Source organism: Myodes glareolus, chromosome 4, assembly GCF_982192425.1.
Source record: "Myodes glareolus chromosome 4, mMyoGla1.1, whole genome shotgun sequence".
NCBI classification, from domain to species: Eukaryota; Metazoa; Chordata; class Mammalia; order Rodentia; family Cricetidae; genus Myodes; species Myodes glareolus.
In genome coordinates this window covers 13,126,084-13,141,911 of record NC_142029.1, presented here as the reverse complement: position 1 = coordinate 13,141,911, position 15,828 = coordinate 13,126,084, and the positions used below count along the sequence as shown (strand labels likewise).

General features: G+C 41.9%; 2 protein-coding genes across 17 annotated transcripts in view; one reads left to right on the top strand and one right to left on the bottom strand.

The window, feature by feature from the left end:
- Positions 1–703: 703 nt before the first annotated feature.
- On the bottom strand, positions 704–12,048 carry LOC125393222 (uncharacterized). The gene is made up of 3 exons (XM_085688932.2): positions 11,508–12,048; positions 9,792–9,947; positions 704–1,004 (listed from the first exon to the last, which is right to left on the bottom strand). Exons 1-3 carry the CDS (start codon positions 12,046–12,048, stop codon positions 964–966), a joined length of 738 nt encoding a protein of 245 aa, XP_085545058.2. The 3' UTR covers positions 704–963.
- The window catches only part of Lrrfip2 (LRR binding FLII interacting protein 2), a 107,093-nt gene continuing 103,084 nt past the window's right edge, over positions 11,820–15,828 (top strand). For all 16 annotated transcript variants that reach the window (XM_085688931.2, XM_085688928.2, XM_085688926.2 and 13 more), the window contains exons 1-2: positions 11,820–12,030; positions 13,346–13,417. The gene's annotated coding sequence lies outside the window, so the exon portion shown is untranslated. The remainder of the gene's footprint in view (positions 12,031–13,345; positions 13,418–15,828) is intronic.

The window sequence follows — 15,828 nt, the reverse complement described above, 5'->3', positions numbered from 1 at the left end:
TGTGTAGCATTGGCTATCCTAGAACTAGCTCGGTAGACCAGGCTGGCCTCGAACTCACAGAGATCTGCCTCCCAAGTTCTGGAATTAAAGACGTGCATGCCAGTCTATCTTGAAGAAGAATATTGTGGTTACAGTTATGAAGTAGCAATGAAATAATTTTATGATTGGGGTCACCACAACATGAGGAACCTAATTAAAGGGTTACAGTTTCAGAAAGGTTGAGAACCACTGCCCGAAAAGACAGGGAAAGTAACCCACTCAGTGAGAAAGGAACACTGTGGTGGTGGTGGTGGGGGGCTGCTCCTAGGAGAATCTCTTTCCTCAGGGATCAGAGTGTGTGCAAAACTGAATTATCGAGAACTTTCTTGGTGCCTCAGGAAGTCTGAGAATAAAGCCCATATGAAGGAGCCATGGGATTTTTTTGTTGTTGCAGAAGGTTCTTTTACCTGACAACCTGAACTGAATTGACCACAAGTTGCAATAGATTGAAAATTCTACCTCTGTCTTTATTTTCCCAGGACACTTCAACATGCCTAAATGAAATATTTGTAAGAAAATTGAAATCTGGGCGTAGTGATCATCACAAGCTCAAGGCCAGCTTGGGCTACACAGTGAGACCAGGCTAGACAGGAATACAGAATGAGACTCTGTCTTAAAAAAAAACAAAAGTTGACCTTCTATAAAAAATAGTAGAAACAAAAAGTTCTATATTTAGGTATTTAATTTTATTCTATGTACATTGTAAATATATCTTAGGAACATGGTGTTATGGTGTATAAAAAATAGAGCTTTCCTCAAAAACCATATAATCTTGGGAAAACAAAACCAGTATTTTAAAGCAGGGGGAGTGGTGGTGGTGGCTCAGCAGCTAAGAGCATTGGCTGCTTTCTCAGAGGATCTTGGTTCAACTCCAAGCACCCACATGGTTGCTCACAACTACCCATAACTCTCGTTCCAGGGGATTCAAGACTCTCTTCTGCCCTCCATGGGCACCAGGCATCCATCTGGTGAACAGACATGCATGTAAGCAAAACTTATACACAAAACATAAATTTAAAAAAAAATTAAAAAAAGAACAGTTGAGCATGATGCTGCACACTTTAATCTCAGCACTCAAGAGGCAGAAGTAGGTGGGTCTCTGTGAGTTCCAAGTCAGCTTGGTCTACAGAGTGAGTTCCAAGTCAGCCAATACTACACAGCGAGACCTTATCTCAAAAAAACAAATGAACAAAATTAAAGTATAAACCCTTTTGAAAACAAGTGAACTGAAGGTAGTAATTATATTAATATATAATTATATATCACACTACTATATAATTATATATTAACTATATTACTATACATAAAAATCTGGATGAATATAAAGTAATTGATAACTATCTACAAACAACCACCTACACCAAAAAGTGAGAGGCCTTAAACCTTCAACAGTTCCACTTAATTCTCAAGGTACTGCTCATATTCCTAACATGCCTATGTTTGTATTTCCTATCTAGGTGTTTGATGAGTTGGTGACTTGTGTATTGTGGACTTGACATTCCTGCTCAGATGTCTACCAGGTATCTGGAGCTCATAAAGTCTGGGGAGATTATTTCTCTAAATCTTGCAGACTTTCGCAGACTTCCAAACTTCGGTTGACGGCAATCCAATCCTTCCAGTCATTCAAGGTCTAAAACCTCAAGTGTTATCTATTGCCCTTTGTCTCTCATCCTGAATCTATTCTCCAAGCAAATCTTGCTGTCTGCATTCAAAATCTCTGTGAGTGAAGCTGCCACTTCTAACCCCGAGTTACTGGGACAGCCTAACTGTTTTTCCTGCTCGCATTCTTGCTGCCCTAAGTCTATTTATAGCAAAGCAGCTAAAACGGTCCTGACTGTAGATGTGACCAGAGAGACGAGACTCTTCTACAGGGTCCAGATATAGCAGCTGAGTAGAACAAGTCATGGCTCATTTTGGTGCTGGACTGTTAGGATTCATGAACTGTTTCAAGGACTATTTCACTACCTGGGGAAAACAGCATGCTAAGTGAAAGCTAAATGCAGAGTCTTACTGCACTTACTTAGTAAGTAAGTAAGTAAGGGATATCATGTGTAAGTTAAATGACACGTTTAATATCTTATATAAAACTTATAATGTGTAAGTTGTGTCCCTCTCTCTCCAGGATGTCCTTCTCTGCTTCAAACCAGTTTTCTGTGTTTCCTGACTGACGCCCTTCTCAGCTGCCCTACCCTATTTCCACCTCTCACCTTTCTGTTGTGGCTGGGCTCCCCAATGTTTCTCTGCCTACTGGTTGGAATATGGTTTCTCGAGATATGTAGCCCTAGCTATCCTGGAACTCACTCTGTAGACCAGCCTGGCCTCAAACTCACAGAGATCTGACTGCCTCTGCCTCCCAAGTGCTGGGATTGAAGATGTCACCCTGCTGTAGAAATCATTTTTTTTTAAAAAAAGATTTTATTTATTTATTATGTATACAGTATTCTGTCTGCATGTATGCCTGCAAGCCAGAAGAGGGCACTAGATCTCATTACAGATGGTTGTTGCCACCATGTGGTTGCTGGGAATTAAATTCAGGCCCTCTGCAGCGGCAGCCAGTGCTCTTAACCGCTGAGCCATCTCTCCAGCCCCCATGTCTTAACTTCCTAAAGAATAACTCTTTCACCCTGAGTACTTCCTTCTTTGCTTCTCTAGTCAACTCCCTTAGGACATCTAGTTGTCTTTCTAACCCCAACCTCCCCATACCTCTCTTCTTCCCTGTCCAAGATGAATGCAACCATTTAAAAATTCATTTGCTATTGTATGTGTATAATGTGGATGTGAGCATGCCACCTGTGAGAGTGGAGGTCAGAGGATGTGGGTGCTAGGCAACAAACTAATTAGGATTGCACAGTAAGTGCTTTTACCCTCCAAGCCATCTTGCAACACTCTCTCCCTCTTTTTTTTTTTTTTTGAGACAGGATCTTGAGACTGGCATTGAGCTCATGGGTCCTCTTTCCTTAGCCTCCTAAGTGTTGCAGTGCTGGGATCATAAGTGTGTGCTCTACACCTAATACACTGTATTAGGTAGGAACCACATATTTTTGTGCCTTTATGACAGTGTACACCTATTAATAGTTACTGGGCTGTAAAATTATTTTGTAAAGTTGACTCTTTTACAGGACAGCAGGTCTCATGAAAACAAAAAACAACAACAAAACCCCACATCTTTCCTCCTTCCCACTGAATCTCCACTTCCATTTAGGAAGTGTCTAAAGCATAGTAAGAGTATCACAGTCATTTCAAGTGTATTTGGGGATTGAAGAGATGGCTCAGCGGTTAAGAGCACTGGCCACTCTTGCAGAAGAACCAGGGTCAGCCCAGCCACTCACTGGTGGCGCACAGCAATCCATAACTCCCTTTCTAGGGGATCTGATCTCTGAGGGTACCAAGCATGCATGTGGTACACATACATACATGTAGGCAAAACCTACATACCCATAAAAATAAATCTTGGCATAAGAACAGACAGGAGGACCAATGGAACCGAATAGAAGACCCGGATATCAATCCACACATCTTCGAACACCTGATCTTTGACAAGGAAGCAAAAAATATCAAATGGAAAAAAGAAAGCATATTTAACAAGTGGTGCTGGCATAACTGGATATCAACATGTAGAAGAATGAAAATAGACCCATATCTATCACCATGCATAAAACTCAAGTCCAAATGGATCAAAGACCTCAATATAAAGCCAGCCACACTGAACCTTATAGAAGAGAAAGTGGGAAGTATACTTGAATGCACTGGCACAGGGAACCACTTCCTAAATAGAATCCCAGCAGCACAGACACTGAGAGAAACAATTAATAAATGGGACCTCCTGAAACTGAAAAGCTTCTGTAAAGCAAAGGACACGGTCAACAAGACAAAACGACAGCCTACAGAATGGGAAAAGATCTTCACTAACCCCACATCAGACAGAGGTCTGATCTCCAAAATATACAAAGAACTCAAGAAATTGGACATCAAAAGATCACATAATCCAATACAAAAATGGAGTACAGACCTAAACAGAGAACTCTCAACAGAGGAATCTAAAATGGCTGAAAGACACTTAAGGAAATGCTCAACATCCTTAGTCATCAGAGAAATGCAAATCAAAACAACTCTGAGATTTCATTTTACACCTGTAAGAATGACCAAAATCAAAAACGTTGTTGACAACTTATGCTGGAGAGGTTCTGAGGGAAAGGGAACACTTCTGCATTGCTGGTGGGAATGCAAGCTGGTACAGCCCCTTTGGATGTCAGTGTGGCGATTTCTCAGAAAATTAGGAAACAACCTTCCTTCAAGACCCAGTAATACCACTTTTGGGTATATATCCAAAGGATGCTCAATTGTGCCACAAGGACATGTGCTCAAATATGTTCTTAGCAGCTGTTTGTTATAGCCAGAGCCTGGAAACAACCTAAATGCCCCTCGACCAATGAATGGATAAGAAAAATGTGCTATATTTACACAATGGAGTACTACACAGCAGAAAAAAATAATGGCAGCTTGAATTTTGCAGGAAAATGGATGGAGCTAGAAAACATTATTTTGAGTGAGGTAACCCAGACACAAAAAGACAATTATCACGGGTACTCACTCATAGGTGGTTTTTAAACATAAAGCAAAGAAAACCAGCCTATAAACCACAATTCCAGAGAACTTAGACAACAATGCGGACACTAAGAGAGACTTACATAGATATAATCTATATGAGAAGTAGAAAGTAGAAAAACACAAGATCTCCTGAGTAAATTGGGAGCATGGGGACCTTGGGAGAGGATTGAAGGGGAGAGGGGAGAGGCAGAGATGGGAACAGAGAGAAATATAGAGCTCAATAAATATCAATAAAAAATAACTTTAAAAATAATTTTAAAAAAGGCTGGGCACAGTAATGCACATCTGTCCTCTGGGTGTCAGGGAAGTAGACACAGGAGGATCCTAAGGAAAAAACATAAATCTAAAAGTTTACTACACAGAAATGGTGATATTTGAGCTCCTTAAGGGGAGAGATTCTATTTTATGGTCATGTTTCTATTGCCTGTGTACTTGGTTTTACGATGGAGTAAAATTTGATAAGTAAGCCACAATATATAGTTTTATTGCTCACTTATAAGTGCAGAAAGAGACACCACTTGATTATCTGTGATAGGCATTCAAATGAAACTGATGCGGAAACAGTTTCTTCTTATCAGTCTTTCCTCTCTTTTAAGACTAAAGAAAGTACTTTATACTTCCTTGTTTATTCTTAGGACTAAAGGGCAAGCTGCCCCTTCTGGAAGAGTCTGTACAGAGCCAGACACACTTATGAGATCCTGCATTAGAAGGTTGTGGTGTTCTTGTTTTGATACTTGGGCATTTGTCCTCGTTTTGTTTCTATTGCTATAATAAAGAGCAAAACCAAAAAGAACTTGGGGAGGAAAGAGTTTATTTCATTTTATACTTCCAGCTAACAGTCCATTTATGAGCTACTTCAGGGCAGGATCAAGACAGGAACCTGGAGATGGGATCTGGGGCAGAAGCCAAGGGGGTGCTACTTACTCGCCCAGCCTGCTTTCTTACACAACCTAGGAGCACCTGCTCAGGAGTGGCACCATCCTGAGTGAGCTGGACCTTCCCATCCCAATCGTGGGAAATGCTCCCACAGACTTGCCTACAGAAATTCTGAGGGAGGCATTTTCTTAACTAATATTCTCTCCTCAGATATGTCTAAATTTGTGTGATAATTTGAATAAGAATGATCCCCAAAAGTTTTTTTATATATTTGAATGTTTGGACTGCAGGTGGTGGAAGTGTTTGGGAAGGATTAGGAAGTATGGCCACATTGGCAAAGATGTTTTACACTGGGCTGGCTTTGAGGTTTCAAAAGCCTCAGTTAGCTTTCTACGTCATGCTTGTGAATCATGATCCACGTAATCATGATCATGTGAGGTCTCTGCTTCTGGTCCAGTGCCATGTCTGCTTGCCTACTGTCATTCTTCCTGTCATGATGGCGATGGACTCACCCTCTGAAACTGTAAGCCCCTTAAATGCTTTCTTCTATAAGCTGCCTTGGTCACAGTGCTTTGTCAAAGTAGCAGAAAGATATCTAAAATTGTATCACGTTGACAAAAACAGCAGGGTTTACATTTTTTTTTCTCTCCAGCCAATGGAGGGTTCTCTTTCCTTTTACTTTAATACTGATCTCTAAAAATATTTGTGATCAGATGTATTAAAATACATACACAGGTTTATAGAGGAATTTGTTGGGGATAGGATGACATGGGACAATATAAAGTAAAAATCTTACAAAGTAAAAAAATCTTACAATGAGTAATTTTCAATTTTGTTGTCTGTCTGGAAATTTAAATTATTTAATTAATTGACAGACTATCACTCTTTAGCCCAGGCTGACCTAACTTTCAGTAATCCTGTCTCAATACTTCAAGTGCTAGATTACAGGAGTGAGCCACTGTGGTGGTCTGAATGAGCATGCTCTACATATGCTCACATCTTTTAATATTTGGTCACCATTTGGTGGTGATGTTTGGTATGTTTAGGAGGTGTGGCTTACTGAAGGAAGCACATCACTGGGCTGGGTATTCAGAGTTTAAAGACTCATGCCATTTATAGGTTGTTTGCTGTGGGACAATGGTCTTCTACACTGTAAAGATTTGTTGTTTATTGCTTTAGTAAAATGCTGATTTGCCAGTAGACAGGCAAGAAGTATAGGTGGGGCCACCAGAACAGGAGAATTCTGGGAAAAGGAAGAGTCAGTCTGAGTCATCACAGTTGTAACCAAGATGCAGAGGAAACAAGATGAGAATGCCTCACAGATAAAAGGTAACAAGTCATGAGGCTGACACAGACAAGAATTATGGGTTAGTGTAGGATGTAAGGGTTAATAAGAAGCCTGAGCTAACAGGCCAACCAGTTTATGATTAATGTAGGCCTCTGTGTGTTTCTTTGGGACTGAATGGCTGCGGGACCTGGTGGGACAAAGATCTCAGTAAACAAATGGTGCCAACCTGGACAACTAAATTCACTTAAAACCTGAGTTTGGGAAGGAATTCTAGACACAAAAGAACAGAGTTAAGCAAGGCTCCTTGGTGCAACATTTCCTCAGGTGGGCTTTGTTTGTTAGAGGCAAGGACGTCTCATTTAAGAGAGGCTTCCTGACTCAGCTTTAGCTGCAAAATCCTTGCAGATCTTTTAAGAGGCCCCACCACAAAACACTTAAATGATATTTATGAATAGCAACAACAGCATGCTTCTTGGTGGTGGCAGGGACTTTGGAATGCCATAGAGTTGTGGCTGCCTCCACAGGCAGAACAATAAACATGGCTCCAGCCAGTACCTCCTGCATGAGGCTAGACTCTCAGAAAGCTAAGGGATGGGGTGGATCCAGCTGTCAAAGCCACAGCTTTAATCCTGGCCATATCATTTAGCAAATTAAAGACTCATGTGGTCAAAAAAAGTGATATACAGTAAAGATAGATTCAGATGAAAAACCTCTAAATGGTTTATAGTGTGTTTAAAAATATATGTAGGCTTAGGAGAGAAGAGAAAAAGGATAAAGTTCTTTAAAAATATAAGAAGTTGGGTGTGGTGGTACACACCTTTAATTCCAGCACTTGGGAGGCAGAGGCAGGCAGATCTCTGTGAGTTCAAGGACAGCCTGGTCTACAGAGTGCCAGGACAATCAAAGATACACAGAGAAACCCTGTCTCAAAAAACCAAAAATTAAAAATAAAAAGAAAAGAAATAGAGTTTAAAATAAAGCCAGGTAAGGATGAAAAGTGGATCAAGATCAGCTCTCAGCTTGCTGCCCCTGCTGCCATGCTTGACACTCCCTGTGATGGTGATGGCATCCTGACCCTCTGCAATCATAAGCCCAAACAACCCTTCCTTCTGTATACAGCCTCAGTCACAGTGTTTTATTACAGTAACAGATGAGGGACTAATATAACCACCAGACCTGGCTGTGGAAAAATTTTGAAAAATAAACATAATCTGAGATGAGAAACATGGCAGATTTATTAGCTATTGACATCTGCTTATTTAGTAAAGGAAAAGAGCCAAATCAAATATAACCGAATGAATAAAACAGAAATAAATTACTGTAAAGTGAAACCTTTTTAATATGAAACAAAAACCAAAAATCTAGATTTAAAAATGCACTATAGGATCCGGGTAGTAATGATGCATACTTTTAATCCCAGGACTCAGGAGACAGAAGCAAGTGGATCTCTGTAAGTACGAGGCTAACCTGGTCTACAGAGTGAGTTCCAGGACAGTCAGGGCTACACAGTGAAACCCTATCTTGAAAAACAACAAAACAGAACAAAATGACTATAGGTATATAAGAAGATAGTATTAAGGAAATTTGGGTAAGACACATGCACACACACAGATGATATTAAAAGAAAATAAATCTAGACAAGGAAATTTAATAAAAATAAAAAATAAACATATATAGCCTATGACAATTATATTACCAAGTTTCCATAGGCTTATTAAGAAGAAAAAAAATTTAAAAATATTCCCAACATATATGCACGTACATGTGCACATTGGCTTACAAAGTGGCAGCCTACTTTTTCTTGTGTACATGAGCCATGTGCACTTGTGACAACAAACGTGTAGGTGTGTGCACCATATTCATTGAGGCAGGGTTTCTCAGTACAACACCAAGTTCATGGCTATGACTTGCCTGGCTGGCCAGCTTGCCCTGGAGATCCTGTCTCTGCTTTCTAATGCTAGGAATACAGGTGAACGCTACACTTGCCTAGCATGTATGTGGATTCTGGGCATACAAACTCTGGTTTTCATGCCACAGCAAATGCTTTAGTTGTGGAACCATTTCCCTAGTCCAAGCAGCTCTTTTATTTTTTTTTAAATTTCATACTTGCACATAATGTATTTTGATCTTATCTACCCCCATCTACTACCTCCCTCTATTTTCCCCCTGGGACCTACGAATCCATTTTCCTCTCGACTTTAAAATTATTAATAGTCCTGACCAATTATTATTTTTATGGTTTATTTTTATTATTTTTAATTATGTGTACATGTGTGTGTCTGTGTGAATATGTACATGTGGGTGCAGGTGCCCAGGGAGGCCAGAGGTGGCAGATTTCCCTTGAGCTGGGGTTAGAGATGGTTATAAGCCCCATAGTGTGGGTGCTAGGAGTCAAACTTAGGCCTTTGAAAGAGTAGCATGTATTCCTAGCCATTGAGCCATCTTTCCAGCCCCTGAGTACAATTATTATTGGCCATACGTACACAGGTGTGGGGCCAGCCACTGGGGCATGGCCACACCCACAGAAAAGTTGCTCTCTTTTCTTCAGCGGACAACAGTTGCCAATAGCTCCTTGGTTCCCAGGTTGGAGTCTCAGGACCTCCTCTGCCACCCATGCTGAAATTTTGACCAGCTTGATCTCATGCAAGCAAACACAATTCCTAGCAGCTTATTTTTAATGTTTGAACTAAAGATGTTTCCAGATATGTTTCAAACAAAGAAACATAGTATTGTTTTTGCTAAGACAGTTTTGTCTAAAAATACGAAAAGACAAGAGAAACATGAAAAATACATTAATGTCATTAAGAGAAATTTATGTTAAAATATATCGATTTTCACCTATTACAATAGTAGAAATAGTTGGGTGGCGGTGGTGGCGCATAACTCTAATCCCAGCACTCGGGAGGCAGAGGCAGGAGGATTTCTGCGAGTTCCAGAACAGCCAATACTAACACAATAACAGAAATAAAAAGTATAATACCTGATTCAGGCAAGAAAACACAGCAATGAGGGGGCTGGAGAGAAGGCTCAGAGGTTAAGAGCATTGCCTGCTCTTCCAAAGGTCCTGAGTTCAATTCCCAGCAACCACATGGTGGCTCACAACCATCTGTAAGGGGATCTGGTGTCCTCTTCTGGCCTGTGGGCATACACACAGAGAGAACATTGTATACATAATAAATAAATAAATATTTAAAAAAAAGAAAACACAGCAATGAGTATTTGTTATTAAAAAAGGAAAAGTTTTATTTCTTGACATCAAGGAAAACTATGAAAGATTTGTTGAGGAAAGAATAAATGGGTACAGATCCAGCCATCTCATTCTCCAAAGCTGCATAAACATTTGCAAAATTTTCCTTCATTTATTAATATATCCCCAGAGCACCCAGCCCACGCAGACCTGGGGCATTCACATGTCAAAATATTCCACAGAGATCTGGGAATAGATATTTTTGGCAGAAAGTAGCTAATGTGCAGAGAAAGACTGCCCACAATATAATTCAGGGTTCCAGACCGCATCAGGAACTCCTGGTAATGACAGAACGTTAATGCCGGTCCACAACATTCTGCACAACATTCGAATCATTTGATACCACGGGCTCTTACGACAAGAGGACCAACTGCTGTTTCTGTTGCCAAAGATGGCAAAATATGAAAGCGAGGTAACGGTGAACTTCTCAAGATGCTTCAGAACACTTCCTCAATGCCTGTTTTTACAGAAAAAGAAAGCCAGGTGTGGTGGCGCATGCCTGTAATCCCAGCCCTGGAGAGGCTGCCGGCTTTGCGGACCTGGTGAATTCCAGGTCAATGAAAGTTTCAATGTCTTTAAAGGAGGAGGGGGAGAAATCATGGGTCTTGAGGAATCACCCGAGATTGTTCCTCATGTATGCCAAGAGTGTGTGGACAGACACAGGCAGATAGACACAGTTTGTCCTAGCATACTTTTCCTGCGTGCTGAACCTGAAGGACTGATGCCATAGTGACAGCCTCATGAACTCTAAGGCTGACCAAGCCTTTGATGTCTCAGTGGGAACGGCCAGCCCAGTAAGCCCTTCTCGAAGCCATTAGACAAAATCCTAACATAGAACCTGTGGGCTTATCCGTGGGCTTCTGAAATCTACCGTCTTCGTAGGTGGCAGGTTGAGTCCAAGAGCATTTTGTGCCCTTTCCCCCAGATACCTGATCAACTATCACTTCCTGCTAGAGGTCTTTTCTGACTATCTTCCCCAGCCAGAGACCCCACCCTCAAAATTTTCTCACCACTGCTTGCTGCTGAGTTTCACAACAATCTGTCATTACCTTGTTTATCTGCTCACGTACATCTACTCAATTAGAAGGCAAGTTTCCCCGAGAGCAGGCGCTGGTCTTCCGGTGCCTTGAACTTTGAACCTGCTGGGTTTCCAGACACTTTGGGATTGAAGGACAGGCCCACAGTTTGGTACGTTCACGTGTGTGAACGGGTATCACTATGGTGATTCAAACTCGACGCTCTGCCACAGGCTCCGGGGTACCTGGGACAACATACCTGGTTTTATGCTGGGAATAGAACCCAAGGCTACAGGTATACTAAGCAAGCACTCTACTAACCGGGCTACAGCCTTAGCTGTAAAACTCTCTAAAATCAGGTATTTTCATCTCGTCAGCCATACCCACCCTCTTCATCCTTGCCCACAGTAGGTGCGTCAGGTGTCTCACTTACCCCAAGCCCTCCCGCCAGACCGCTTAGAGTCCACCAGGCTAAGTACGGCCACGAAAAGCTCCGGTACCAACTCTCGGGACCAAGCTGGGCTTGAGCGACTGCGAGTCGCCTTCCCAGCCACCCGCTCCATCATCCGAGGCGACCCCGCCGCCCCGCGATCCAGGCGGTACCCTCTGCGCGGCGCGCGCCCGTCAACCCGCCGCCCTCCACAACTACTTCCGGGTGAGCGGGTCGCCGGTCGGTGGCCCCGCCCCTCTGCCCCGCCACCGCCGCAGCTGCAGCCGCCGCTTGGGCTGCGGCTTATCCCGGGTCGCGTTCGCAGTCCCGGCCGCGGCGCGAAGGGCACCCTGAGTGTGGCTGCGTGACCGGCCGCGGCGCGAGGAGCCCTCCTTCTGCCTCCCTGCGGCCCGCGCGGTGGACCGTGTAGGGACCGAGTGTGGCCGCCGCACCTCTCGCCCCGCTCCCGGGCGGCCGCTCCGGCCCTTCCGGGCGGCGCCGCTGCCTCAGCCCGCTCCACACGCAGGTAAGGGCAGGCCACCATCCCGGCTGTCCCGAGGCACTGCTCCGGGGAGGCTCCGGGCTGGAGTCGCCTGGCCAGTCGCCGGCTCCCGCTTCTCCTCCCCCCCCCCCCCCGCTAGGAAAGAAGGGGTTACGCCCCTTGGACCGGGCATCTTTTGGGACAGCTGGGTGTCCCAGCTCCCGTTGTTCCCAGCGCCACATTCCCTCTGTCCTCGGTCTGTCCCGGGAGGAGCCGCCCCGGGAACCGTGTCAAGCCGGTGGAGGGCGTAGCTTTTTAAAATGAGATTACCCCCCCCCCCATCGGTGCTTCCTTCTTGATCCGAATTGAAGCGCGGGCTTAACAAACTCAGTGCAGGACGGCCAGGGTTAATGCTTGACTAATACTGGGCGTTATTTACACCCACACTGTGAAGTGGAGTTCCATAGCTCTAGTCAGGCCTGGTTTTCCTTTGCTGTGGCTGTCCAGCAGGAAACAGGGGACGTAAGAAAATCCAGAGGAGAAAAGTTCAAGTGTTTGCTTTATGTATTTTTTCCCCACCTCGAGACGTACAAAGTGCTGGAATATGACTAAAGGGCACCCTAAACTTTCATTATTTGTAGCGCTTTTTGATTTTCTCATTTAGTGACTCAGCATTTTTGTCACAGTTTTTGTACAGTAAGGTTGATTGATTCCAAACGGTATAAGGATAAAGAGTGACCGCTATTTGTGTTGTGTTATCACAATGGGAAGAGATGCAGAAAAGGAACGAGGAGCTAGAGTGCAGGGTACGGATGGATACATTCTTAATCAGTGCTTGACGGTTCCACAAACCCCAGTGTATGCCGGAGGAGAAGGTGTGAAAAGCTGCAATTACTGGAGAGTGCATAGCATTGAGGGAGAGTTAGCTGGCCAAGTTTACCAGGGCTTGAGTGTCTTGAAGAGTTAGCCGGGTTTAACCCGCATCACGCTCTGTTTAGCAGCTACAGAGAGATGATGACCTCCACTATTTAATAGACCCATACCGAATAAGACTTTCGGAAAGTGTGATTCATGTAGGAAGTGAGGTCACACTCACTGTGTGAATCATTGATACGGATCTTCATATTGAAATAGTGGAAAGCTAAGTTTGTTTCTCCCTGTTTAATTGGATAATTTTACTCTTTTTGTAGCAAGTGATGTTTAATGTTTGGTTCTGTCTGTTGTTGGGTGGTTATTGTCATGCACTGCGGTTGGAAATAAAACTTAAAAGCTTGCAGAATGTTTTGATTTATAATCCTTTGTTAGTTACTACATGGACTGCTGTGATTTTTACCCCCCTCCTTTTTTTTTTTTTAACCAGATGTGGGAAGACAAATGAAGGGGTTTAGATGCCAAATAAATGTCAGTGGAAAGAAGAGCTACCAACACTAAGGTACGAAAAAGTACTGTGGGAGAGTCTGTACTATATAAAATAGCTTTTTGAGTGGGAAGCTGTAGAACTTGGCATTCTAGCCTGAAAAATGTTGAATGAGTCTACACTAACTTCTGTTCTGTTCTGGAAGAAATTGTGTATTGAAGTTTTGGTTTATTTTTAGAATCAATTAATTTGAAACTAGAAATTTTTTTATTGCTGCAGTGTAATTTGATCATTTTAGTCTTTCAAAATGAGATGCAAAATAACTTTGTATCCCACAGTTCTTGATAGTGATGACCTTGTTTGTGGGATTTTTTTGTTTTGTTTTGTTTTTAGAGACCTGACTATTTTACCTTGATTGACAGTTAGAAGTCCTATTGACTAATTGGAAAGTAATATCAAGTTTAGTTTATAGTTGTTGCTTAAGACAGACATTCCTTTAATTCTTTGACTACATTTTGGCATCTTCTTCACTTTGGGTATCCATTCTTACATTCAGAGTGTTCCCTAATGTTGCTTTTTGTTTTTGTCCTGCTGATAAGATGATGACTTAGGAGTTTCTGTTCTTTGTAAACAAAGATTCCCTTTGGAAAATCCCTTGTGAAAACCTTACCGGGGATAGTCTTGATACATAAATACTTAAGGGAAATCTTTTTAGGTTAGGATTAAAGTACCTCCATAGTGAAGGAAAAGAGATAGGAAATTTATTTGGCATGGTATCTCTCTTTTGCAATCCAGAAACAAGTGTTTCATGAAGAAGGAGGGAGTGAGTTCTGGCACAGGTCTTTGTGAATTGCTTACCTGTTCCTAGAGTGAGAAGGAGCAGAGCTGACGATGTGATAATGAGGTGGAGTGAGACCTCTTGTGCACGGTGGGAGTGAGAGCGTTGAACTGTTGGAAAGGAAAGAATTGTTCTGTCCTTACCCAAGGAGTGCTATCTGCTGTCCCTACAGAGCAATGTGGTTTGTAGCCTTTTCCTATTAGATAGTTGTTTTCTCTCTGGAGAGTGGATGGAGAAATCGATCCCTTTCCTGGGAAGACATACTACCTTATCCAGTTTGCAGATAAAGAATACTCTAACTAACATTCAAAGCTCAGCTTTTAAAACCTTAGAAGGGAAGGAGCTGAGCAGAATTTACTCTGTGAATGAAATATCTTCACCCCTTTCTCCAGTTTTCTCCCTGAAGGCTAATAGGTGGGAGGACTATCTTGGGAAATGAGTGACTGACATTGCACTTTGCACTTTAACCTTTTAAACTTTTGCTCAACAGTAAATTAGTCTAGACTTAAAAACAATTATATTTTAGACTAAAATTATAAATTGCATAACTGGGCTTTTGTGCTATGTTTTCTTTTGCTAAGTTAGTTCCTTATTCTGATGGTTGGCACGGGGAGCCAAGAGAATGCTATTTCTTGGGTAGTCACGTGATGTAGGTGGGTTTTCTGTGTATGCTCTTCTTTTAGTCCAGGGGTAGGGAAGGAAATAGGTGAAAACAGAGACAGTGGAAAGAGGGAAAACGACATACCTAGAAAGAAATGCTGGTAATATGGGTCCAGTGGCGTTTGTGAGCCTTTTAAAGATTGATAAGACATGTATAAAGAAACTGTCATATGAGGAAAAAAGTTTCTTTTCTGCAGACTGAATTTATTAATTTTCTGTAGTTTTACTAAATCCCTACTAGTAAACATTAGGTCATTTTTAGTCTTCTTTCTGTAAACAGTACTATAGAAAAACTTTTGAACAAGTGTTTGGCAGTTTGTAAGTGTACCCGTGGCATGTAGTTCTGATTGAGGTTGGTGAGGTTGTGAACATGAGAAATTCGTTTTATACTAGACTCTATTTTATAATAGAAGATAATGTTTTCTCAGCCACAGGAGGAGGAAGAATTTTAGAAATTACTTTACTATGAACTGGGCTTCATATCATGTGCCTGTTGTCAGCATTTGGGAAGCTAAGCCAGGTTTTTGAGAGTTCGAGGCTACCACAGTCTATACAGCGTGCAATAAGACCTTATCTCAAATATGTTTTATGAGTCAATTTAAGACATTTTGTAATGTCAGATAATTAATTTGAACTGGTAAATGTTAAAATGCCATAGTTTAACCCTGGTATCAACAAACGTAAACCACTTATATATGGTAAAATGACTGTAACTTTTAGGTTTGTTTCAGAGTTTATATTTTCTGTTAATTAAAAACTTTTATATAGTGGGGTGTGGTGGCACACACCTTTAATCCCAGCATTTGGAAGGCAGAGCAGATCTCTGTGAAGTCTGTATAGCCAGTTCTAGGCCTGTTAGGGCTAAATACATAAAATAACAAAAAATAAAAAAAACAGCTTTATATAGTTTATGTTTTTGCTCTTCTAAAGTTAACTGAAATTAGTCATAAAAGAAATAAATGACACACTGTTTCTTCCTTATCTTTCA